The sequence below is a fragment of the Colobus angolensis genome, unplaced genomic scaffold (genome assembly GCF_000951035.1).
Source record: "Colobus angolensis palliatus isolate OR3802 unplaced genomic scaffold, Cang.pa_1.0 Scaffold4, whole genome shotgun sequence".
Lineage (NCBI taxonomy): Eukaryota > Metazoa > Chordata > Mammalia > Primates > Cercopithecidae > Colobus > Colobus angolensis.
Window position 1 is genome coordinate 6,805,781 of NW_012117376.1, and position 24,284 is coordinate 6,830,064.

The window sequence follows — 24,284 nt, forward strand, 5'->3', positions numbered from 1 at the left end:
AAAGGCCCCTGACTCCCTCACCCCATCAACGAGGGTTGGGGTTTCGAGAGATGGGGGATGGGGTCCCAGGAGGATGACAGGGGTGCTCCCTGAGGCCCTCTGGTCTTTCACTGCCCTCTTCACTCCTTCTATAGCTCTCTGTGGTGGCTTCATTCAAGGCTCCAGTGGGACCATCTTGTCGCCAGGGTTCCCTGACTTCTACCCTAACAACTTGAACTGCACCTGGATCATCGAAACATCTCATGGCAAGGGTGAGTGTTTCGGCCCATAGCAGGCATTGGGATGTGAGTGGTCAGGGACCTAAGTTCCTCAGGTCAAGTTGACCTCAATGGGGATCTCCCCAGATAGTGACCTCTAGGCTTCATCTGAACTTTTCTCACCAACAAGAAAACCTCCAGAGTCTTTTCATCTCTTTGAATGGTAGAACTTGTTCAATAAGTATTGTTGAGATTCTAAAATCTCCCTGCTGGAAGAGATCTTGGAGGTTACCAGCTATCCAATATCACTCAGTACAGGAACCTTCTCTAAATCACTCCCCCCAAGATGGCAAAACACCAGCTCAGCTCACCCTTTGCCTAAACATGCCTGGTGTGGGGAGGCCACCAACCCATTCAACAAATGGGCACCTACTATCATTTTTGCACAGATGCTTTCTTCTCCTAATAGTCTATTAGGTGTCTCTGAAAATGTTTTTCTTGTATTGCATCCTGGAGGAGCATCAAATACACCTGCTCCCTCTTCCTCATATTCACCCATCAGATATTGAACACAGCAATCCTCTTCTTGCATAACTCAGTTCCTCCTCTGATGCCATCTTTCATATGGATCACCAGCCTGTACTGCTGCCTCAACTCCCCTAACATGAGTGACCTTTGGGAGTCCAAGTTCAAAGTAAAGGTGCTGGTTATAAATAAATGTGAATTAATATATTAATACTCTTTTCTCAACAAATATGTATTCAGTGCCACCATGTGGCTGACACTGGGGCTGGGCATCAGCAGTAACCAGGCAGATTTGGCTTCCAGCCTCAGAAGCTTATTGCCAAGTTCATCCAGAGTCATGGTTCTTGCAGTCTGGCAAATACACTAATGTTTAGGCCCAAGGCTAGAGGTTTTGATTTTCTACGTTGGCGATGGAAACCAGGCATCTATGTTTTCAGAACACTTTGCCAGTAATTTTGATGCATGCTTTTAATTAAGAACCTCTGATCTAGAAGAATTAACATGCAGAAGAGCCAAGAAACAAATTTTAAAGGAAGATTAATCTTTCCGGATATTAAAACATCATTATGAGCTAAATTAATGTTAACAATGTGGTATGAGTACAAGAGTGGACATACAAATAAGACGTGGAGAATAGTTGTCCAGAAATAGATCCCTCCGTGTGTGCACACACATGCCTGTGTATGTGTGAGAGAGACTTTAGTATATGAGTAAAGTGTCATTTCAGATCCATTGAAGAAAGGATGGATTATGTAATAAATGGTGTTAGAACAGTGGGTTGAACCATTTGGAACAAAAGAAAAAAAAAAAACATCTATACCTCAAGCATTTTCGAGCATTTAATCACATAAACTCCAGCACTAGAGGAACGTGAATCTGTAAGCTTAGGTGGGCATGTACTTTAAAGAGTAACAACAAAGGTAGAATCCATAAAGGCAAAGACTGCTAGATTCAATTAAAAAAAACTTTGAAAGGATTTAGGTTAAAAAAAGAAAGAAAGAAAACTCCATAAAAATTCAAAGTCAAATACTACATAGAAAAAAAAAATATTTGCAACATATGATTGACTAAGGATTAGCTACCAGACACACAAAGAGTTCTTAAAAAGTTTCAAGAGACATATGCCTAGCCAAACCAGCCTGCAAAATGAGCAAAGCTATAAAGTAACACTTCGTAACAGAGGAAATACAAATGGAAACTCATTGACCTCATTAATAATGAAACAAGTGTAATTTTTAAAGGAAAATAGCATTTCCCTTTTTAAGTCATCAAAGAAAATTGTGACAGTCGGGGGGATAATGCGGACCCTGGAATACTGTTGAATGCTGTGTGAAATGGTTCAAGCGTTCCAGAGGGTGACTTGGTGATGTGAATCAAAAGCCTCGAAAATATATTGTCAGGAACTTAGGAATCTGCAGATTTTGGTATCCAAGGGTGGTCCTGGAACTAATCCCCTGCAGATACAGAGGGACAACTGTACCTGCCTTTGCACCCAGCAATTCCACTTACTGGAATTTATCTGAAGAAAATAAGTAAAACTCTACATCAAGATTTAGCTGCAAAGATTTCCCCTGAAACCTTATGTATTATACTGAAAAATCAGGAACTATTAAAATGTCCATCAATAAGGAGATGTTAAATAAACATAGGGTATGGCCATAGAATAAAATACTAGGCAGCTGCTAAACGGAATAACGTGAAAGAATATTTAAAGACCTGCAGGGGTGGTTGCAATACTTTGTTAAGTAAAAAAAAATAAGTTTGCCACAAGAATATATTTAGTTTAAAAGACATCCTTGTTTGCATAGAAAACAGCCTGAAAAAATATACCCCAAGATGTTGTCTCTTATTTTCATCTTTTGGCTTTTTTCTAATTTTGAGCAATAAACACATTACATCTAAAATATACTATTTGTATAACAAAGAAAATTTGAAAGAAAAGTCATTTGTAGTCCCACCACATGTACTTAAGTGTATCACTTGGCCTTTGCTAGGGCTGCCCTAGCCAGGGATAGGATGGCCTGGAGCTTACTGCATCAAGGCAAGACTAGCTGGGTGGTCAGGGTGAGGCCCAGGATTGTCCCTTTCTTCCCACAACATTGTTCCTAAGGAGGGGAGGGATGGGACAGTGTCCTTGTTCACCCTGAAGAGCTGTTTCCACCAAGCCTGGTCAGAGGAGACCATTGGAAAGAAAAGCAGCCTGTCACAATCCCTAGAGAAACAACCGCTGTCATTACGGTTTTCTCTGTGTCTGGGCGTCTGTGATTATAAAGGTGTATGTTTTTCTATGAGTTTCTATGTGTGTGTTTTTGCCTGGAAGTCAATCAAGCTCACCAACTATTTAGCAAATGCTTATTTGATACTTGCACTACCCAAATTGCTAGGAAAACAGCTGAACAAGCCACTCTGCCATTGCCTGCCTTCAGGAAGTTTATGCTTTAATGGTAGTAGACAGCCTAAACTAAGATCTCAGTATAGCATGACCAATGTGTGATAGAGCAGAGAGAGGTGTGAAAACTTCCCGAGCCCAGCCCAGGGCTTAGGAAGGTGTCCTGGAGTTGAGACTTCAGCTGGTCTTCAAAGACGAACAGTACGTAGCCATGTTGAAAGGTACTCAGCAGAGAATCAACAAGAAATCATGGATGAATGATCACATCACTTCTTCCTTAGAACCACTTAAAGGCATCACCGAATTCTTAGCATAGATCCCCAAATTATAAAATCGCTAGGCCAGGCACGGTGGCTCACACCTGTAACCCCAGCACTTTGAGTGGCCAAGGCAGGTGGATCACCTGAGGTTGGGAGTTCGAGGCCAGCCTGACCAACATGGAGAAACCCTGCCTCTACTGAAAATACCAAAAGAATTAGCCAGGCGTGATGGCACATGCCTGTAATCCCAGCTACTCCGGAGGCTGAGACAGGAGAATTGCTTGAACCCAAGAGGCGGAGGTTGTGGTGAGCCGAGATTGCGCTATTGCACTCCAGCCTGAGCAACAAGAGCAAAATTCCATCTCAAAAAATAAAAAATAAAATAAAATAAATAGCTAGCACAGCCTCATAGTCCTTACCTTTCTCAGCCTCATTCTGAGCCCTCTAAACTAAGTTCTAGCTACACAGAACTTCCTTCAGTTTCTAGAACTTGCCAGGCTTCCCTTCTCCTCTAGAGCTTTGCACATTTTTACAATGTTCTTCTCTCTGGAACACTTCCTCTCCCCAAGCAAGGGGAATGGGAATCTCTACCATCGCCCTTGCCTGGCCAGCCCTTCATCCTTCTGAACCCCCTTCCTCTAATAAGCCTTCCCTGACCCCGTCTCCCCAGCTCTGCATCTGGATTGGGCTCTTCTCCCCTGGGCTCCCATAGCATACATTCTGTACCTCCATGATTTCAGACTTTGCTCCACTATAGAGAACTTGCATTTTCATCATCAGTCTCCCTGACAAACAAGGAGTTCTGTGAGAGATCGGTCTGTCTTGTTTCCTGCAGTTTCCCTGGCTTCTGGCTCTATGCCTGGCACATAAGGAACTCAAGAAGCATTTGGTGATATGAATCAAATTGAACTGAGCCCAGGCCCTTCTCCAGAGGGCATTCTTCGTTCTCTGTTTATAAGAGTATCTCGGGTTAACAGACTTATTAAGCTGCTCTCAGTGATTTCTCCCTAAGAGGCAGCAGTATGGCTCAGGAAACTCAAAACTCTGTGAAATGTGAAATCGTTCAACTTGCCACCTGCCCAGTCCAAGGGAACAGCCAATTCAGGAGTCCTGAGAATGTGCCCTTGCTGAAATCCCAGCGCTGACACCTTTTAACCCATGAGGCTGTCTGAGAGTTAGATGAGTTGAGCAAAGGGAACACCTTCTGTCGCACCCCTACTGTGTGCCAGCCTCTGTGCTGCGTGCTTTGCACATGCTTTCCCAGTTATGCCTCACTTCAGGGGTAAATGTCACCTGTAAGAGAGAGATTATCGCCTACATATTATAGTTGAAGAACCTGGAACTTGGGGTGTTAAGCAACCTTAGCCAAGACCTTTTGATCCAGGTGTGTCTTACCCCCAAGTGCATGACTTTTCCGCTGCCCTGCTCTTTCCACTCCTATGTGGTGTTGATGTCATTGGTATGATTCTGCATGGTTCATTCAAGTGAAGTATTTGTTTGTGGGTCCATCTGTCACATCAAATCTGGATTCAGACTCCAACATGGGGCCTCTGTATTTCTGCGGACAATGTCTTCATTTTCACACAATGGCCCAAAAAGCCCCAGACAATCAGCACAGCTGGGAAACCCAGAGGTTTCATCTCAGATGTTTGCTCATCCTTAGAATCCCAGCCAAATGTGTACCCCTTTGGAAGGGGTCTATTTGCATGCTAGAAGAATAGAGTGCAAAGTGTGGTGCTTAATGAACTTTTTTCCACCTGTGACTGGGTCTCACCCACTCTCCACCCAACTCCATGTCCTAGGTAGGAGGGAAAGGACATATATTTCCTAACCTGTATAGACTGAGAGCAATTTTCTCATTTGCAGACATGTTTATGTGTCAGGAGTATAGCATGCATGTGGGCACATGCACCCACAAACCTTTTCACATCAAGGATCTTGACCCCCATGAAGCCTTCCCAACCCTTGAGGTATAGTTCCCCACTCTTCCTCCGTGCCCCACTCTGGATTCTCACTAGTAGTGATTTGTCTGTCTTCTCCACTAAACTGGGAGATCTTTCTCAGTGCTTAGCACAAGGCCTGGCACTCGGTAGGTGCTTTGGACTTGATGCATCTCAGTTGCCTGGGAATAGGGTATTTACAAGCTGCATCTCTGGTCCCATCACTTCTGTTGGGTTCTGTCTCCTCCACCTCTATCTGTAGAAGCCCAAATCCTCCAGGATCACCAGCTTCTATCAACAGGGAGTCAAGGATATAAAAACCTTTAAAATGCTTTAGCATTAGAGGCTTGGCTCCAACCATCATTTATAAAAAATGTAGCAGTAATTATCTAGAGGAGTATTTCTCAAATTTTAAGTGCCTATAAATCATTTGGGATCTAAAGAGCATGCAGATTCTGATTCAGTAGGTCTTCAGTGCAGGCCAAAGACTCTGCAATTCTAGTAAGTCCTCCTGGTGCTGACCACACTGCTGGTTCGTGGACCATACTTTGAGTAGAAAGTGGGATCACACTTGGAGTAGCAGGTGGGTCCTAGTCTAACATGTTCCTGTCCTGGCACCATCCACAACACATAGTCCCATAGACTACTCACTTGGTTGATTCTGCATGGTTCATTCAAGTTAAGTATTTGTATGTGCATCTGTCACATCAAATCTGGATTCAAGCTCCAACATGAGGCATGGCCCATTTGCGTGACCACACACTTACACACATGCCCCACCAAACACAACTGCCATCTGGACAAGTTCTAGAATTGCTTTGGGTGTTAAGACCATGCTGCTCTATAACTTCCCTCACTGCCTGATCCCTTACCCTACCTGGCTATTCTTACTGCCTGCTCTCTTTCTGTAGCCTGAGAGGCCGCACCCTGGAGTAGCTGAGAGCATGGCCTCTGCAGTTGGATTGCCTTAGTTCAGATCCCAGCTCTACCACATACTAGCTGGGTGACCTTGGACAGATGACTTCATCTCTTTGTGCCTCCGTTTTCTTGGGTGTTAACTGGAGATTATAATAATGTACCCAGGCCACAGGGTTCCTGGTAGAATTAAATGAGTTTTCCTATCTCCCTTCCAAGGGACAAGGGGTGGCTATAGTGCAAGTAAAAGCAGTTAGGACAGTGACACTAAATATTTAGTGCTTGAAATGTTAATGAATATCATTACTTTGATTTTATTTTATGCTCTTAACCTTCCCCATTACTGAAGCTCCCTCCTCCTTTCCAGCTCTCTGACTGCTCTTGGACCATCTCCCCCATCGCTCCTCCTTTGCCCAGTCTCCTACTCCCTGTCACTTCTGCCCATGCTTCCATTCACCCCTTCTCCGATTCTCACTCTTCCCTCTCTCTCCTAGCCCTCTTCTCCATGCTTGTGGCTTCAGATATCAACGATTTGCTGGTGACTTCCAGATCTACCTCTGTAGTCCCCACTTAATCCTGAACTTCCAAATCTGTCCTTCCAGTGGCCCACTAGCTCTCACTGCTTGTATGCAGAAAAGGCTAAGTCCATTACACTTCTACAACCCATACCTCCCTCTTATCTGCCCTTCCCCAGTAACAGAAGACATCACCATCCTCCAGGTGGACGTGCCACTGGATGTCATGTCATTTCCCCTTTGCATTAAATGCCTGCTGTCTTGACCACCCTGCCCCGACCCCTAAGGACTCATGGCCATCTCCTGCTTTTGCTCTTTCTGCCAAGCCCCATCCTCTCCCAGTGTAGAGCAGCCACCAATATAACTGATCTCCCTACCTCCTCTCCCTCCACTTCATCCTCCTTACAGCCACCAACATCTTGCTAAAACTGAGATCTGGTCCACACTGGATAGGAAGCCTTCTCATTGCATCCAGAAAAATATTGGGTCTGGCCCCCATCTACCTATCCAACTTCAATTCCAGGAGTAGCCACACCCCACTGCTGTTCAACAAACCTGGAATCAACAGTCCCTTTACATAAATGGGTCTCCTGCCTAGGACACTCTTTCTCCCCTTACCTGGTTAATTCCTGTGCATCCTTTTAAGATCCATGTCAAATGTTTACTCCTTGGTGAAGCCATCCTCCACCTGCCTCTTCCTGCTGTCAACTGCTTTCTGTTCTGCCCCCCATGGCATGCTGAGCTACATTCATTCCAGCACTCAGCACTCTGTATTGCAGCTATTTGTTTAATGCCTGGTATATCCCCTTGCACCTAACCCTGGATCCTAGCCCATAGTAAAGACTCAACAAATACACAAATGCTTGTTGAATTAATTAATGAATGTCTCTAAAGCATTCTCATAGGTGGAGCCATAAATCTCTCTTTTAAATTTTGACAACCGTAAAAAGGTGTTCTTCTCCCTGAATCTTTGGGCACTTGTGTGTTCAGGTTCCTTCATTCAGATTCGCCTGTATGGTTTATCAATGCGTGCTTATAGTCATACACACAGATAGACATTTGCAAACTGGAAATGTTTGTGTAGATCCTGTCTTGCAGCTAAGGTGCTCCAGCCATCTCGCCATCACCAACCTGACCTTCTGGTTTCTTGGCAGGTGTGTTCTTTACTTTCCATACCTTCCACCTGGAAAGTGGCCACGATTACCTCCTCATCACTGAGAACGGCAGCTTCACCCAGCCCCTGAGGCAGCTGACTGGCTCTCGGCTGCCAGCTCCCATCAGCGCTGGGCTCTATGGCAACTTCACTGCCCAGGTCCGCTTCATTTCCGATTTCTCCATGTCATATGAAGGATTCAACATCACTTTCTCAGGTAAAGAGTGTGAGGGTCCCTGAGGGGAAGAGACCATGGAGCTATTCGCTCTCTCCTTCTGCTGCCAGTCTCTGGTTTTCCTAGCAGATGGATATTACTCCACTCTCCAGTCCCTGGGAAACTGACCTCAGTGCTTCAGCAAAAGATACTTGGGTTGGACCCAAGTAAAAACTTCCCTATAATGGTCTTGGAAGAAGTTAGCATGATCATTGAGGATTCTCCTTCTATGAAGGTGTTCAGGATTTGCTCTGTACATGGCCCACCTAGCTGGATGAACTAGAGGACTTCACAAAAGACCCCCCTCCTACCTTAGTTATTCCAGATTTTTCTTCTGATTCCACTTCCATATTCCCAACCCCAGCAATATGACAAAAAGGGGGGTTGAAATTAACATATTGGAGTGATTTAGTCTCGTTTAGGATCTTTTACATCAATGCTAATTTTATAGTAATAGATAGTTATCTCTGTGTTTAGGGATTTGGAAAAGAAAGCGCTTTTATTTGGCATTCAGGGAGAAAAGAGGACCCTTGGCTCCTCTCGTACCAAGCCCTTCGCCATTCTTATCCCATAGTACCCCAGAGTACCTCCCTCCACCTTTCTCAGCCACGGCCAGGGGTATCAGATGGATTCCTCCTGGGATGGACAAGAGGTATCCAGCTTCTAGGAACTGGGATGTGGCCCAGCTTAGTCCCCCGCCAGCCCTCCAATGCAGAAGTCACCTGTCACATCCCTGGATTCACTTGGCCAATGGGACATATCCAGCCAGTGAGATTCAACCCGTATGAGAGAGACCCTCCTTCTTATCACACAGCCCTGGAGGACTGCATCCTGAAGGGAGAAGCCCTTGCAGACAAGAGAGTAGTCACTTCTATGCTGTCACTAGAGGCCCCAGGCAGGGCTTTGGCCCATAAATGCCACCGGTCATGCTTGCCGTCTGCCTAAGTGCCAACATAGCCAAGACATGGCTTCTAGTCAGGCATTTGGAGTGTCTTCCCCAGTGGGAGTTGCCTGAGGCTGGGTCATGTACTCTGACCTTCTAGAATCCGCTGGTTGAATTTATCTAATTCGGTGCCCAGAGAGAAGGAAGCAGGAGAGCCTGTGAGCCCTAAGGCGCAGTTTTAAAACAGAGATGAAGGGACAGAACAGAGAAGAGCTGAGTGCTGAGGATCCTCAGAAATCCTCCTGGGAAGCCTGTCTAGGAAACACTGTGCCCTTTCCCACTGCTCGCAGGAGTGGGTGCAGACCGCCCACCCTGACCTCCCCATGCTTCTCTCTGCCTCCTTATGCCTCCCCATGCTTCTCTCTGCCTCTGCTCCCCTCGGCTCTCACTTCTCTTTTGTGAGCCAGTGTCACCTTTTGTGGGCCAGTGTGCACATGCCTTCTTCTGTGTCTTTCGTTGTCCCTGGCCCTTTCCCCCTGGCGTTTTGCCTGTGCGTTCCCATCTCCCCATGATGTCTCTGAGCCCAGATCTCCTGCTGCCTTTCCAGAGTATGACTTGGAGCCCTGTGAGGAGCCTGAGGTCCCAGCCTACAGCATCCGGAAGGGCTTGCAGTTTGGTGTGGGCGACACCTTGACCTTCTCCTGCTTCCCCGGGTACCGTCTGGAGGGCACCGCCCGCATCACGTGCCTGGGGGGCAGACGGCGCCTGTGGAGCTCGCCTCTGCCAAGGTGTGTTGGTAGGTGGTCACGTGCTTTCATTTTGCTTCACTAATGGGGTGGGACAGACTATAGTCAATTGGTGTGAGGTGGTGGACGGCACACAGGCCAAGAGGCTGACTTAGCCCACACTTAGCTGCAGTGGGACCCGGGGCAGGTGACCTAACCTCCTTCCGCTCCAGCCTCCTTATCTGTAAAATAGGGATGGCAATCCCTGCTTCATCAGGCAGTTCTGTATAAACTAAAGTGACCTTTCCAAAGTAGGTCCACAGTGGGCACTTACATGAAGTTGACTTCAGTACTCTCACCTCCCCACCCTCAGCACACAGACCCATGGCTTAAGGATGCCTCTTGCTGAGGAATCTGGATGGGCACCAGGTGGGCCTGTAGGAGGGAGTGTGACCTTTGCCCAGGGGGAGTCCCCATCTGGTGGAGTAGATGGCTGCTTTTACTAATCCAATGGCAGTGCTCACTCTTACAGACACCTTAGGAAAACTTCATCCATTGAGCAGGATGAAGGAACAGGAGGACAAAAGGAACAGGGCGGGGTCATGTATAGAGGACCCACTACATGTCAGGCATCTGCTAGGTTCTGAAGATATAAAAGTGGACAAAACGGAGACATTCTCCACTCGTGGCCCACATTCTGGTGGTGGGAACACAGGCTGTGAATATGTAGATGTGTGATGTGTCAGGCAGTGTTGGGGCATACAGAGAAAAATTAAGTCAGCTTAGAAAGTGCTGGAGCTAGGGTTGCTCTTTTATAGTGGTCAGAAAAGGCCTCTCTGATGAGTTGACATTTGGCCAGAGATAGATATCTGGGAGAAGAGGGAACAGAGGACCGAGACCCAAATCATGAGGATGCTCAGCATTTGGGGAACAGCTCAGAGGCCAGGCTGGAGCAAGCGGCAGCAGAACAGGAGATGTGGAGGTTAGAGGCAGCTGTTGGAGGTTGGAACCGGGCCCTGCCTGCCTCCTTGCAAGAGCTTTAAAGAAGTCTGTTCAGAGCGCTGTGCCCAGGGAGTAGGGGAAGCAAGTATTGTCCCCGGGGCAGAGTGATTGCTTTCTGTCCCCAATGTATGAGGCTCCTGGGTACCTGTTTGCTCAATCCTGTAGGGCTGGATAAAACACTAGCTGCATTCATGGAGTATTTTCCTTGCTCACTGTTAGCCATGGACCTCACGTAAAGTGAAATATTATATAAAACCCCATAAAAATATACAAAACAGATCAAAGCAGCACTGCACTGACTGAAACAGGGACCAGCATCTCAAATGCCGGTGAGGTCAGCTGTGCCTGAGACAAGTCCATGGAGCCCGCAGGCTATGCCGAGGACAGCTTAGACAGGCTGGCAAGATGGGCCAGGCCCAGGCTGTGCACTTATGCAGGCCAAGGTGGGGTCACGGCTCTGCCACTTACCAACGCTTAGATCTCAGGCAGGCCAGCAAACCCCCTCAGCCTCAGCTTCCTCGTTTATAAAACAGAGATAACAGCATCCAACTCACAGGCTTTACTCTACATTAGATGACATCATTTACATAAACCAAGAGGTGGCATATAATTATCATTTTGCCAATAACCTTTTAATCTGTATTTATCAATAACCAATTATTGTTATTTTGCCAATAACCTTTTACAATCTCAGAAAGGAAACATTAAAACAAAGCGCGGCAGAATTCCGTTTCTGACCAATTAAATAACCCCAGAGTTTACTCCGTCTCCTATAACCATCCCCAAAGGCATCCACCCACCCTGATCTGGCCACACACGCTCAGAAACACATAGAACCCCGCCGCCCACCCCAGGAAGGTTCAGTTCATGTCTGGCTGCTAGCAGCTCCTTTAGTCTCTGGGAAAACATCCTCAACTAAATGGTTCTGGGGGAAATTCTTTTGAATGGGATTAACCAGGACCACAGATGCACACAGCCCTTAAGCTCTTGCCTCATTGATCTCATTACATAAACTCATTCTTTAACATATTATTCCAATTACTGTTTGTTCATGACACCTCACAATATTTTCATTATTACATTTGTCTTCTGTTTCACATGTTATTAATAATGCACAGTAATTATAATCACCTCTAATTACCACCAGCCCGGCTGCCGAGGCTCAGGCTGGAGGCATCTCAGCAATGCCCACTGGGGGCTGCTCCCAGTCGCCATGCAAATTGGATGATTTAGTCCACAGAGTGCTACCAGGAACATTCCCAGCCGAGAAGGAGATGAACAGCACTGGGCTTTAATTCATGGTGTGACGTGGGTGGCAGGGAGGGAGGTGACATAGCCCCTGACATCAGGGGCCCCTGAATTTGATGTAGAAGAGACAGTCCTGACCCCAGGGGACCCGAGTCTGCAGCAGGAGACATGGCCCTGTCCTTGGGAATCCCGGTGTGATGGAGAAGACCTAACTCTCTGCCTCAGAAGCCCCAGGCTGATGGATAAGGTATAGCCTCTGCCCTTAACAAGACCCCTTCTGATGGGGGCAGCAGAAGTCATAGATGCCAGAATCAGCCACAGCACTTTCTTGTGGATGTGACTGTTTGTTTCTCTGGAGCATTTATTTGTTTCCATTTGTGCCTGTGTTTGGCTTCTCAGTGTATCTGTTCACCTCCCCTGTTACTCTGGAAACTCTCCCGGAGACAAGCGCCCCATCCCTCTGTCCCTCCTGTCCCCTCCCTGGTGCCCAGGACAAAGGCCTGACAGGGAGTCAAGACCTGGGGATTGGCCAAGGACTGGCCACATCTAAAGCTATCAGCCCCTCCTTGTAAAGGTGCCAGGCGTGTGGGAAAGAGGAGAGGCTCGTGCTGGGGCAGAGATGGGGCATACACCTCTTATGCAGGAAGCAGGGCCAGGAAGGAGGTCCAAAAACACACCAAAGCCCATGTTTAAGGGAAGCCAGCTGTCGAGAATTAGGCAGAGGGCAAGAGGCATCAGGAACCGTGAGGTTGCTGTGAGCCTCGGGCAGCTAACGCACGCTTCCCATAAGCTTCTCAAGCTTTCTGCCAGTCCCAGAATGCAGGCAGTTAGGGCCCCAAATGGAAGCAGGTAAGCCATATAGATTAACCTGAGACATTGGTGGAGAGGCTACTCTGTGCTAACCATTCCCCTATGTTTACCTATCTTATATATAAAATCTCACGCTTTGATTCTACAGTCTTATGAGAATGCTATTATTGTCCAGATGAAGGCAGATGAAGAGACTAAAGTTCAGAGAGTTGACACAATGTGTCTAACTCCAAAGTCCATGATCATCCCACTGCACCACAGGCCTCTGCCTGGATGGAAGGGAAAGGTAGTGATCTCAGAGAAAATGGAGAGATGCTTCAGAAGGCTGCCCATGTGATATGACTGAGTAATAAATGTTTACATATGCATGGCCCTAAGCAACTCTCCGTCCCCCCCACAAATCCCCACCCTCATCTGAGATCATCAAAGAAATGTACACATACTGGAAACGTCTATGTAAATTATCAGCAGCCACTGCCCCCAGGGAGCCTGTCCACCGCTGTCCCTTGAGTTTTATGAGCCATCTCAGCACATTCATCAAGATATTTGGAAGTTTTGCAAACAGACTAAGTTTAAAAGTACTGTAAAGTCAGATTTCTTCTCCGAGAGAAATAAATGAGGCCTTATATAAAGCCTTAGGAAACTGAAGCTGGTCCTGAATTGAGCAGAATGCAAGGAGGAGGGTCCATTGAGAAAAGCCGGGACTTGGTGGTGGGACATATGGCCCCCATCTTCAGAGGACTAAGGAGCAGCCTTGGGGACAAGAGAAAACACAAGACGTATAACTAAGCCCATGAGCAGTTCAGCTCTGAAGGTTTCCATGTGTTCCATCTATGCTGCCTCGGTCTAGTATGCTCCTGGCTTAGGGTAATTAGGGTTAACTATAAGGTCCAAGCAATGGTCCTTTGGTCAACCCCAAGGCTTTTCCAGCCACAGACTGTGCCTAGACTAAAGGATACTGAGGGATGGTTTACAGAAAGCAGACTTGCTACCAGCTGCCTGAAAGATTCAAGGCATGCTCCAAATTCCCCATATGTCCACACGAATAACAGGCCTGCCATCTGGACTTGTATTTACATCCTTCCGGAACCTAATTATTATTTTTAGAACTGTAAATCTTCTGAGGTCAGTGTATTCCATATCCATTCATTTATTCATTCATTCATTCAGTAAATATTTATTTTACAGACAATCCAGGCTAAGCCTTGGAAATTCATAGGTTCATCTAGCATGACCCTAGCCCTCAAGTTACTGACAGTTTAGGTGGGGGACAGAGACAGGCAGCAAGCAGTCAAGGTGCAATATGGGAGGTGCTCAGATACAGGGAAGAACAGGGAGGAGCCCTCCAATTATTAAAGATCCCATTCCTCCTTGCATGCCCTGAGCCTGCCCTGCCCACGCACTGAGTGGGTGTTAAGGAGACAGTAACATGACCAAGCCCCAGAGGATCCACAGTGCGGTAGAGGACATAGAAATGTTAACACATAAGTCAAGTAAAATGGGATGACTGCTATAAATAAAGGTATGAGAACAATGGGGAAAGAATGACTAATTCTGGAGGAGGAGAAGCAGGTTTCCAGAGGAGGGTGTGATTTCATTAGCTGTTGAATGAAACAGGCTGCAATGAGACTATGCTAAAAACTTTCCCCAGGACCTAGGAGGTTGAGTTCTCAGTCCCCTCCTCCTCGTGAATCCACAGAGAGACTTGGTCTCAGTGTCTGAGTACCTGGTTCCTTATCTTTAAACCAGAAATGATAATTGTGCCTACTTATGGGACTGGCTCTTGTGACTAATGACTGAAATGGTTCTTGTAAAGTGTCAATCATGCTGTTTTACACATAAGGGTTAGCGATTATGATGTGATCTTGCCCCCTCTTACTTTCTATTCTGTGATACTGAAAGGTTTCATCTCTCCTTATTTAACTGCCCCCCTCTTCCCCTGACCTCCTCCTTGGTCATTTCTGTTGCTACGCTACTATATGAATAGGTATGTGGCATGGCTGCTTTATAGAACTGTGAAATTGTAAAGGGTGCCCGGTGGGTTAGCTTCTGTTTCTGTAGAAGAGAGACAGACAAACAGAACAAGAGACAGAAGCAAACCAGGCAGCACCATAGGTAGAGAAGTATTTTTTTTTTAAGTTTGAGAGGCATTTCTGTAAACAGTCCAACAACTGGACAGACACACAGGCATCTTGGCAGGTAGACAGGCAAATGACTTGTCATCTTTGTCAGGTTCTCCAGAGCTGTGAGTTGCTTTCTGGATGCAGCTGATGGGGGTTAATCTATGGTTATTGTGATTCTTTTTCCAGCTGAGTGTGGGAATTCAGTCACAGGCACTCAGGGTACTTTGCTGTCCCCCAACTTTCCTGTGAACTACAATAACAATCACGAATGCATCTACTCCATCCAGACCCAGCCAGGGAAGGGGATTCAGCTGAAAGCCAGGGCATTCGAACTCTCCGAAGGAGATGTCCTCAAGGTAAAATTGATCAGTTTCAGAGTATGTATGTTACACTATGCAATAGTCTGGTCAATACTCACTCCTTTGTCTCTGTGTGAATGATCCAAACTTTCTCCTTCCTTCCTGAGTCCCAAGATACTGTCCTCACTCATCTGGGAGAAAGAGAGGACCAAACGAGAGAGGTATATGGGTATCTAAGAATATGGCTTTAGAGTTTGTTTGGAAGCTGCCTGCTATCAAATGCATGTGTAATTGAATATGGGTTGACTGCATAATAAAAGATAATAATTCAGCTCAGGGAACATGGCAAAACTCCGTCTCTACAAAAAATACAAAAATTAGCTGGGTGTGGTGGTGCATGCCTGTAGTCCCAGCTACTGGGGAGGCTGAGATAGGAGGATCACTTGAACCAGGGAGGTTGAGGTTACAGTGAGCCGTGATCATGCCACTGCACTCCAGACTGGGTGGCAGAGTCAGACCCTGTCTCAAAATAATAATAAGGTTGGAGCAGCCAATGGATCCAGTTTTCCATTTTGAACCCTGACTGTCAACATGGATAATGAAGAGCTCATAGAACATGTGTATATACGCATGTGTGTGTGTTCATTTGTGTAGCTATGTGTTTATGGCTATGGATACTTTTTAAAATATGTTTCCACATGTGTGTGAATCAGTGTCCATGTATTTATTTGGTTTTGGGGATCTGTGTGCACACCTGTGTCAGTATATTGTGTGTATGTGCACTTGTGCATTGCGTATGTTTTGGTTGAATAACAGGCTATTGCAGTTGCTTCAGTGTACCACGATGATGGCCTGGTGTGGCAGTGGGGTTAAAGAAAGTGAGTTCAAGACATATGTAAGAGAAAGAAATGGTAAGACTTGGATTACAGAGAGGGTCATAGAGAGGATTTGTTAAGACACTGATCATATATGTCTTGTATTTCTTTGCATAAATACAAAGAATATGGATTGAGTACCTCCAATAATGTGTGGTGTGTGTCTGTGTAATCAAAGAGTTGAGCGTGGAGAATTTATTAAAGAGCTGCCTTAATAAAATGAATGACAAGGAAAGCCTCATACAAAGCATGTTCATTTTCATCCTAGGCCAAGGAATATTTTTAGCTTTTTCTAATATAGTTTTATTCCTTGTAGCCGGAGAAGTCCTTACATTAGAAAAAGTTGAACCAGAGCCCACTACTCTGGAAAATCCAGAGAGAAACCATTAAATTTCCATGCTTTCAGATTATCTCCAGATGTGATAAATGTGCTGTCCTTTTTATATACAGATGATGGATACGCTTGGCCAACCCCCTGAGGCATATGTCCTCCGGGGTGTATGGTGTGTGTGTGTGTACTTGTGTGTGTGTGTTTATTTGAAATGCATTTCTCACTCTTACCTAATCTTTTTTGAACCCAAGCAGATGCACTCATGAGATCACTGGCTGGAACTGGATGTGCCTGAAATGGGATAGAACAATCCCATTGGCTTCTTAAGCTCTGCTTTCCAACCCCACATAAAAACAGTGTGTGTCTCCCAACAAGAGAACACAAGATAAGGGTGTTGTGCCCTTCTGATAACCATGTCTTTAGGCATCACCCTTGACCTTCACTTCTCTCCATCCATTTGAGTCTCAGAGGCTACAATCAGTCCAGCAGTGCCAGAGGGACCTCCTCTCTGTAGAAGTACAGATGGAGCGATGTGAGCTGGGCAATGCAGAGGCTTTCTTGGATGAAGGCCATTAGCACAGAAAGCCAGCTTTGAGGCATAGTTTACAATTTCCAGATTTTGAAGGGATTATAAGCAGTGGTTCTGTGCAAGTGACCTGATGGAGCCAGCACAAATGGCTCCTAGGTTCCTGTAGGTCACATGGAGTATGGCCAGTGCGATGCTTCCTCACTAAGGGAGTCTAGATTCAGAATAGCACCTAAGACATAGTCAGCAGGTGTGCACACTCAACGGCACTGTCAGGGTTCTGGCTTCAGGGTCAGGTGGGCAGCTTAGTAGATAAGGAGAGAGAGTCTTTCTGAGGTGCTCAGGGTAAAAAAGCAGGAGGGACATGGGGCATAAAACCTAGGTCAGAGTTCAGGGAGGACTAACAGAGGATGCGGGAGCCCAGGTAGTGCATACACGCACACACACACGTGCACACACAAACACATGCACACACACGTACACACACACACACGCACACGCTCTTTAGCACCAGGGTAAGAAATGCTCCTGCTACGACCTCTTTGAGTTTAGCTCCTCTACTCTCCCTTAGAGACTGCTGAATGTTTCCATTCCCCATTTCCATTTTCCCTCTGTAACAGTGTACCAACCAGAAAATTAACCGGATATGTGTAAATATTCAGTAGATCAGAAGACGGAGACATGTCTGAGGAACCATAGCTAATTGCCCCTCTGTAGGCAACAAAGAACAGAAACATACTTTAAAAGCTCCTAATTTGTATTCTTAAGAGAATTTGAGAGAATATTATATTTATGACACAAAAATAGGCAATAATGAAAACAGAGCCATCTGAGATGAGGAGAGATTAAATAGAGATGAAAAACATGATCACCCAATTAAAAAATGGAATGGAGGCAATGAACGGAAGATGGTAAACCACAGAAAAATGAAATCAGTTTATTAAAAGATAAATTTGAGAACTTCTCCCATATCTCATAAGGAAATGAAAAAGAGGATTATTTTATATTAATAAAATGGATAATCAATCCACAGTAAAACTTTATGTGCCAAATAACACAGCACAAATAAATTAAATAAAACTGCTGGAAATGTAAAAAAATGTAATAAAGTTACAGTCATCATGGAAGATTTTAATATACCTCTGTGAGTCTGTGACATATCACCTAAGTTAAAGATAAATAAGGATTTGGGTAACTTGGATGATGTAACAGAATAAAGCAGAAGAAAGTAGGAGAAAGATACTTTAAACATAAAGACAGAAATGACTAGAGAAACAAAACTAAAAAACAAGAGCAATTGTCAACAAAACCAACTGGTTTTTTGAAAAATAATAAAGTAGACAAAACTGGCAGAACTGATCAAGGAATAAAGAAGCCACAAATATGTAATATTAGGAATTGAAAAGGGATGTAATCAAAGATATAGGAGAGATGATGGAAATAAGAAAATGTTTAGGGATCACACCACTGCTCTCCAGCCTGAGTGACAGAGTGAGACCCTTTTTCAAAAAAACGAAGGAAAATGTTTAGAAACAACTGTAAGCCAAGAAATCTGAAAGCTCAGATGAAATGAAAATTTTTATAGATAAAAAGTACTAATACGAAAAAAATTTGAAAAAACTAGTAATCATTAAAAAATTATAATTCCCCCATATCCTCTCTCAAAAGCCCCAGGCCTTAACTATTTTACAGGTAAGCTTTACCAAAACTTCAAGAAGCAATTAATCCCTGCAATAAACTGTTCAGAAGAGAGAAAAATAAAGATCCATCTCCCAACTCATTTTTGTTAATGAGGCAAGTAGAAACTTTGGTATCAAAGAGTAAAATTATGGTTACCAGGGGATTGACGGAATGGGGAGATAATGGTCAAAGTATAGAAAGCATCAATTAGAAGAATTAAGGGTTTTTTTTTCCTTTGAGATGTATTGCACGTTACAGTGAATATAGCAAATAATAATGTACCATATATTTCAAAATCACTAAAAGTAACTTTCAAATGTTCTCGCAACAAAAAAAGATAAGTATTTGAGGTGATTGAGGCGATGGTTATGTTAGTTTGATTTACTAATTCCACATTGTATTCATAAATCATAACATTACTTTCTACCCCATGAATATATGCAGCTATAATTTATCAATTTATAATTTAAAATAAAAATTTTAAAAAGAACAGAAATCAGAAACTATTAGGGCATCTCACTTTTGATCATAGATCTAAAAATTCTGAGTATAAATCAGATTGAATTTGACTGTGTATTATAACAAAGATGAGACCATCCTGGCTAATACAGTGAAACCCCATCTCTACTGAAAATACAAAAAAAAAAAAAAAACATTAGCAGGGCGTGGTGGCGGGCGCCTGTAGTCCCAGCAACTTGGGAAGCTGAGGCAGGAGAATGGCGTGACCCCAGGAGACAGAGCTTGCAGTGAGTCGAGATTGCAGCCACTGCACCCCAGCCTGGATGACAGAGCAAGATTCCATCTCAAAACAAACAAACAAACAAATAAACAAAAAACAAAGATGACCAAGTAGGTTTGATTCCAGGAATGTGAGGATGTGTCAAAATTAGAAAAGCTCATAATGTTATTTGTTAGACAAACCATATGAAATTGCTATTTTTATAGGTCAAAACTGTTAAAATATTGGCAATTTCATGGCTCAACCTAATATCCTATAAACAGATTAGCAAAGAAAAAGATATTATCCCGCTAATACACCCCAAAACATCATGTGATTAAATTCAACACCCACTCACGATTTTTAAAAATATCTCATAAAACTACACGTAGAACTTTCCTAACTTAATAAAAATATTTCTACCAAATGCTTACAGCATTTGCTGTAACATTATACTTAATGGCAAAACTTCCTAAAAATTTTCAGTAAAGTCAAGAACAAGATCAGTAGTTTTACTATCACCAATAGAATACAGCATTGTGCTGAAGAGACAAACCATTACATTTATACCAGAAAAAAAAAAAGGAACTATAAAAATTAGAAAGGATTGTAGAAAATTGTGACTTTTGCTTCAAAAATACAAAACAACCAACTAGTAAACTCAAAATCAATAAGAAAATTCACAAAGTTTCTGGTGTTTCTATAACCAAATAAAACTTGCAACCAGGAGGGAAAGTCTCATTTATAATAGAAACAAAAACTATGAGACACCTAGAAATAAGCCCTCCAAAATGTGCATAATCTTAAATGAGAGAAGATAAAATTTTATTTTGATATTGATGTAACTAAAATAAATGCTGGGAGATTTCATGCTCATGGCTGCACGGAGGGTATGAGCAGGCAGCCAATTCACAGAGGAAGTAAGAACTGTTGATAAACATATAAAAAGATGCTCAACTTCAATGACGATCAAGGATTTACATATTAAAATGAGATACCACTTTACACTCATCAAATTGGAAAACATCATAATACCCTAAAATACCAAGTATCAGCAAGGATATAAAGCAATGAAAGCTGTCAGACGTTGCTGGTGAGACAGCAAATTGGTATTCCTTTTCAAAGAGCAATCTGGTAATATCTAACCAAATTGAAGATGTGCCATCCCTGCAACCAGTTTTTCCATGCTAGATGTGTGCTCCAGAGAAACTCAAGCACACGTGTGCAAGCGGACATGCAGGAATATTCTGAAATTATGCTTACATTGTTTGTAATTGTGTATAGAAAGCTTTCTGCTTAGCATATTCATTTTGAAACCAGCCATCTTGCTGACCTGCTTTATTGGATGTAATGGATGTGCATAGATTCTCTTGGATTTCTCAGGGAGACATTTCCATCACCTGCACATAATGATGAATTGGACCATCAAGCAATATTCTGTTGGGAAATAAATATATACAAAGGCCCAATTCCCAACAGCAGTCAAAAATATAAAAATACCCAGGAATAAGAACAGAATGTTAGTGAGAAACATAGAAGACAACTTGATTAAATGGAGCTAGACACCATGTATATGGATTGGAAGACTCAATATCACGTAGATACATTTTTCTCAAGTCCATCCATACGTTTAATGTAGCTCAGTCAGAATTACACAAGTTTTGTTTTGGAGGTTTTTGTTTTACTTTTTATAATTCAGGAAAATTCTTCTTGAGTTTAGAAGAGGACATCTGGGAGAATTTTTTTTTAAGTTAAAAGAAAACAAATGAGGACTTTTCCTACTAATTATTTAAATATATTGTAAAGCTACAGTAACTGAAACTGTGGATCATTCATAGGAGTAGACAAATAGGCAAATGCAATAGAATAGAAAGCTGACAAACAAAACCAAATGTATATAATTATATGTTAATTATATATGTGATAAAGATGGATTTAAAATTGGTAGTGTGTGGAATATTTACAAACAGAGTTTGGTTAAATGACTAATCTATCAGGGAGTTAAGGCAGAATTGTATATCATATCCCAAAATAAATGCCAGGTAGATTTAAGGACATGAATTCTAGAGGAAAATATTGGTTTATTTATCTTACATTTACTGAGTGAAACTTATGTACCAGAGTACATATTTTGGACACTGATGTGTAAATAATTATATTGCAGATTGGGTTAATTTTTATTATAGAAATTCCTGCTGCCATTTAAATGCTGTTATGGAAAAAATATTTAATGACTTTAAAAATATATACATTATATTAAGTGAAAGAGCCCTATAGTATCTATAATTAGATCTTATTGTTATAAAAAATTATAAAAACATAAATTTATACAAGGAAATAAATGCATAGAACAAAGCCTAGAAAGATACTTACCAACATGTTGTAAGTCCTGAAAGTTATTTGCACATTTCTGTTTTATAAGTTTTTCTGCAATTAATATTTTATTGTAATGATACAAGTAACATTTTTGTTCTTGATGAATTAGGATGAATTATGCTTGGAAATTAAGGAAAATATCATGCTCCCATCATACTTTTTATTAATTAACCATCATTTCTGAATAACATCATATATCCAGTGAGTGTTTAAATTTCCAATTATCTCATAGATGTCATAACAGTTTTTAAATTTATAGTTTATTTGAATCAGGATTCAATAAGGTCCACACATTAGAGTCATTGTCTCATGTGTTTTTTAATCTACAGGTTTCTCCTTCCATCTTTTTTCTTTTCCCCCTTGTAACTTATTTGTTGAGGAAATCAGATCATTTGTTCAGTGGAACTTTCCACTCTGGATTTTGCTGAATGCCCTCACAACGTATCATTTCGTATGTTCCTCTGTCCTCGGTATTTATTGCCCGTAAGTTGGAAATTAGATCCAGTGGCTTGATCTGATCAGGTCTGATTTTTTTGGCAAGGTAACTCCATGGGTGATGGTATATCTTTTATTAAAGAAACACATGTTGTCTGATTGTCTTCCTTACTGCAATTGATGATTATTATTTCTTATTGCAATTGATGATTCTTATTCCATTGATGATAAATGCCTTGGTCCATTGATTTCCATATGTTTTGGTGGTTAAAAATATTTTTGTAACAATTTAGGCTAAACTCTTTGAACTTGTATTATCTTGATGTCTGTTGGAACCCTGGAATTCACTCAGTCTATCAGTGATATACAGCAATTACACAAGGATCTGGTAACAGACTTCAGGCTCCCAGGAGCCTAAACAAATCTCTATAATATACAACACTGTTAGCTTGAAGGATAGCTTCTTTTAGAAAGCTTTGCTTCATAAATAGTACACTGGAAATATTGTTCCAATTTGCTGGCAGCTGGCATCACATTGTGTGCCATGCACAAATATTCATCACCCACTCATAGATCCCATCTTTGATATTTACAAAAGCACCAGGGGGTCTTTCACTCAATCACAACTTCTGTTGTTATTTGTACAATTATCTGGAAAGGAGCAGCAACCTCGAAACCTGGGAAGCCAGTTCATTATTCTGATGATTGTTGTCTTTGCTGGTACTAAGAAGTTCAGGGGACAGATGGGAGCAAGGGAAGCCAGATGCCTGTACGATTCCACCCTTGGCAAGCCCAGCAGGCCCTAGCTGGAGCCCTCATTTTAGCAGGGAAGGGGCAGAGGCTGAGCTTGGGGAAGAAAAAGTCATCATGACACGCTGGTCATTTTAACTCCATCCCATCTGATTCCCAGGGATGACATCCAGCAGAGTGGTCATGATGGCTATTGCCACAGTGGAATGGGATCATGTGAGAGGATGGCTGTCTCATGTACTGGAAGACAGGATTGCGGGTTTAGCAATGTAGAGATGAATGCTTTCAGCCTGTCCATCTGAGGAAACAGATGGTTTGAGAAGCAGGCAACCCAAACCTGGCCTCCCCAGGCTGCTAAAGAATAAGCTGGTGCTATATGGGAGTTGAGGGAACAAGAGCAGATCTCCACTGGAAAGGCTGGAATAGCAACCAGTTCCCAAAGACCAGATTCACAGTAAAGATGGGCTGAGCATAGAACTGACATCAAGGGAAAACGAGATAACTTGCTTAGTTGATAGCTTCCCTCTGCCATCTTCCTTGCATCTGATAACTCGCTGTGCCTCTGATAGTTGTTACCAGTGCTAAATTCCAGGAGTGTGGGTCGTGGGGTAAGAAGGTGTTGTTCAACATAAGGCCATGCTTACGACATTGGGTTGGGGGTCTCTCCTGTGTCCAGGTTTATGATGGCAACAACAACTCTGCCCGTTTGCTGGGAGTATTCAGCCGTTCTGAGATGATGGGGGTGACTTTGAACAGCACATCCAGCAGTCTGTGGCTTGATTTCATCACTGATGCTGAAAACACCAGCAAGGGCTTTGAACTGCAGTTTTCCAGTAAGTCTTTCTTGCATCCGTGTGGTCAAGGAAGTCAGGCTTTCCCATTTTATTCATTTACTTGAGCTTCTGCTTGCCCACAAGATACAAAGAATGTGCTCTTAAGACCGTTTTAAAATCCAATGTGTATCTATCAGTGGATGCATGGGTAAATAAAATGTGATATGTTCATACAATGGAATAGCATTTGGCCATAAGAAGGAGTGAAGTGGCAGGGCACAGTGGCTCATGCCTGTAATCCCAGCCCTGGGAGGCCAAGGCAGGTGGATCATGAGGTCAGGAATTCGAGACCAGCCTGGCCAAGATGGTGAAACCCCCTCTGTACTAAAACTATAAAAATTAACTGGGTGTGGTGGCGGGCACCTGTAATCCCAGCTACTTGGGAGGCTGAGGCAGGAGAATCACTTGAACCCAGAAGGCAGAGGTTGCAGTGAGCCAAGATCGCACCACCGCACTCCAGCCTGGGTGACAGAGCAAGACTCTGTCTTTAAAAAACAAAAAATGAGTGAAGTACTGATAGGTGCATCAATGTGGATGCCCCTTGAAAAGATTGCACTAAGTG

General features: G+C 43.3%; 1 protein-coding gene across 1 annotated transcript in view; it reads left to right on the forward strand.

Annotated features, from left to right (window-relative positions):
• Positions 1-24,284, forward strand: part of CSMD2 (CUB and Sushi multiple domains 2) — a 621,011-nt gene that overhangs the window by 416,445 nt on the left and 180,282 nt on the right. The window contains exons 19-23 of the mRNA XM_011955655.1: positions 135-251; positions 7,896-8,111; positions 9,599-9,787; positions 15,086-15,255; positions 23,566-23,722. Coding sequence (XP_011811045.1) covers positions 135-251; positions 7,896-8,111; positions 9,599-9,787; positions 15,086-15,255; positions 23,566-23,722 — 849 coding nt within the window. The remainder of the gene's footprint in view (positions 1-134; positions 252-7,895; positions 8,112-9,598; positions 9,788-15,085; positions 15,256-23,565; positions 23,723-24,284) is intronic.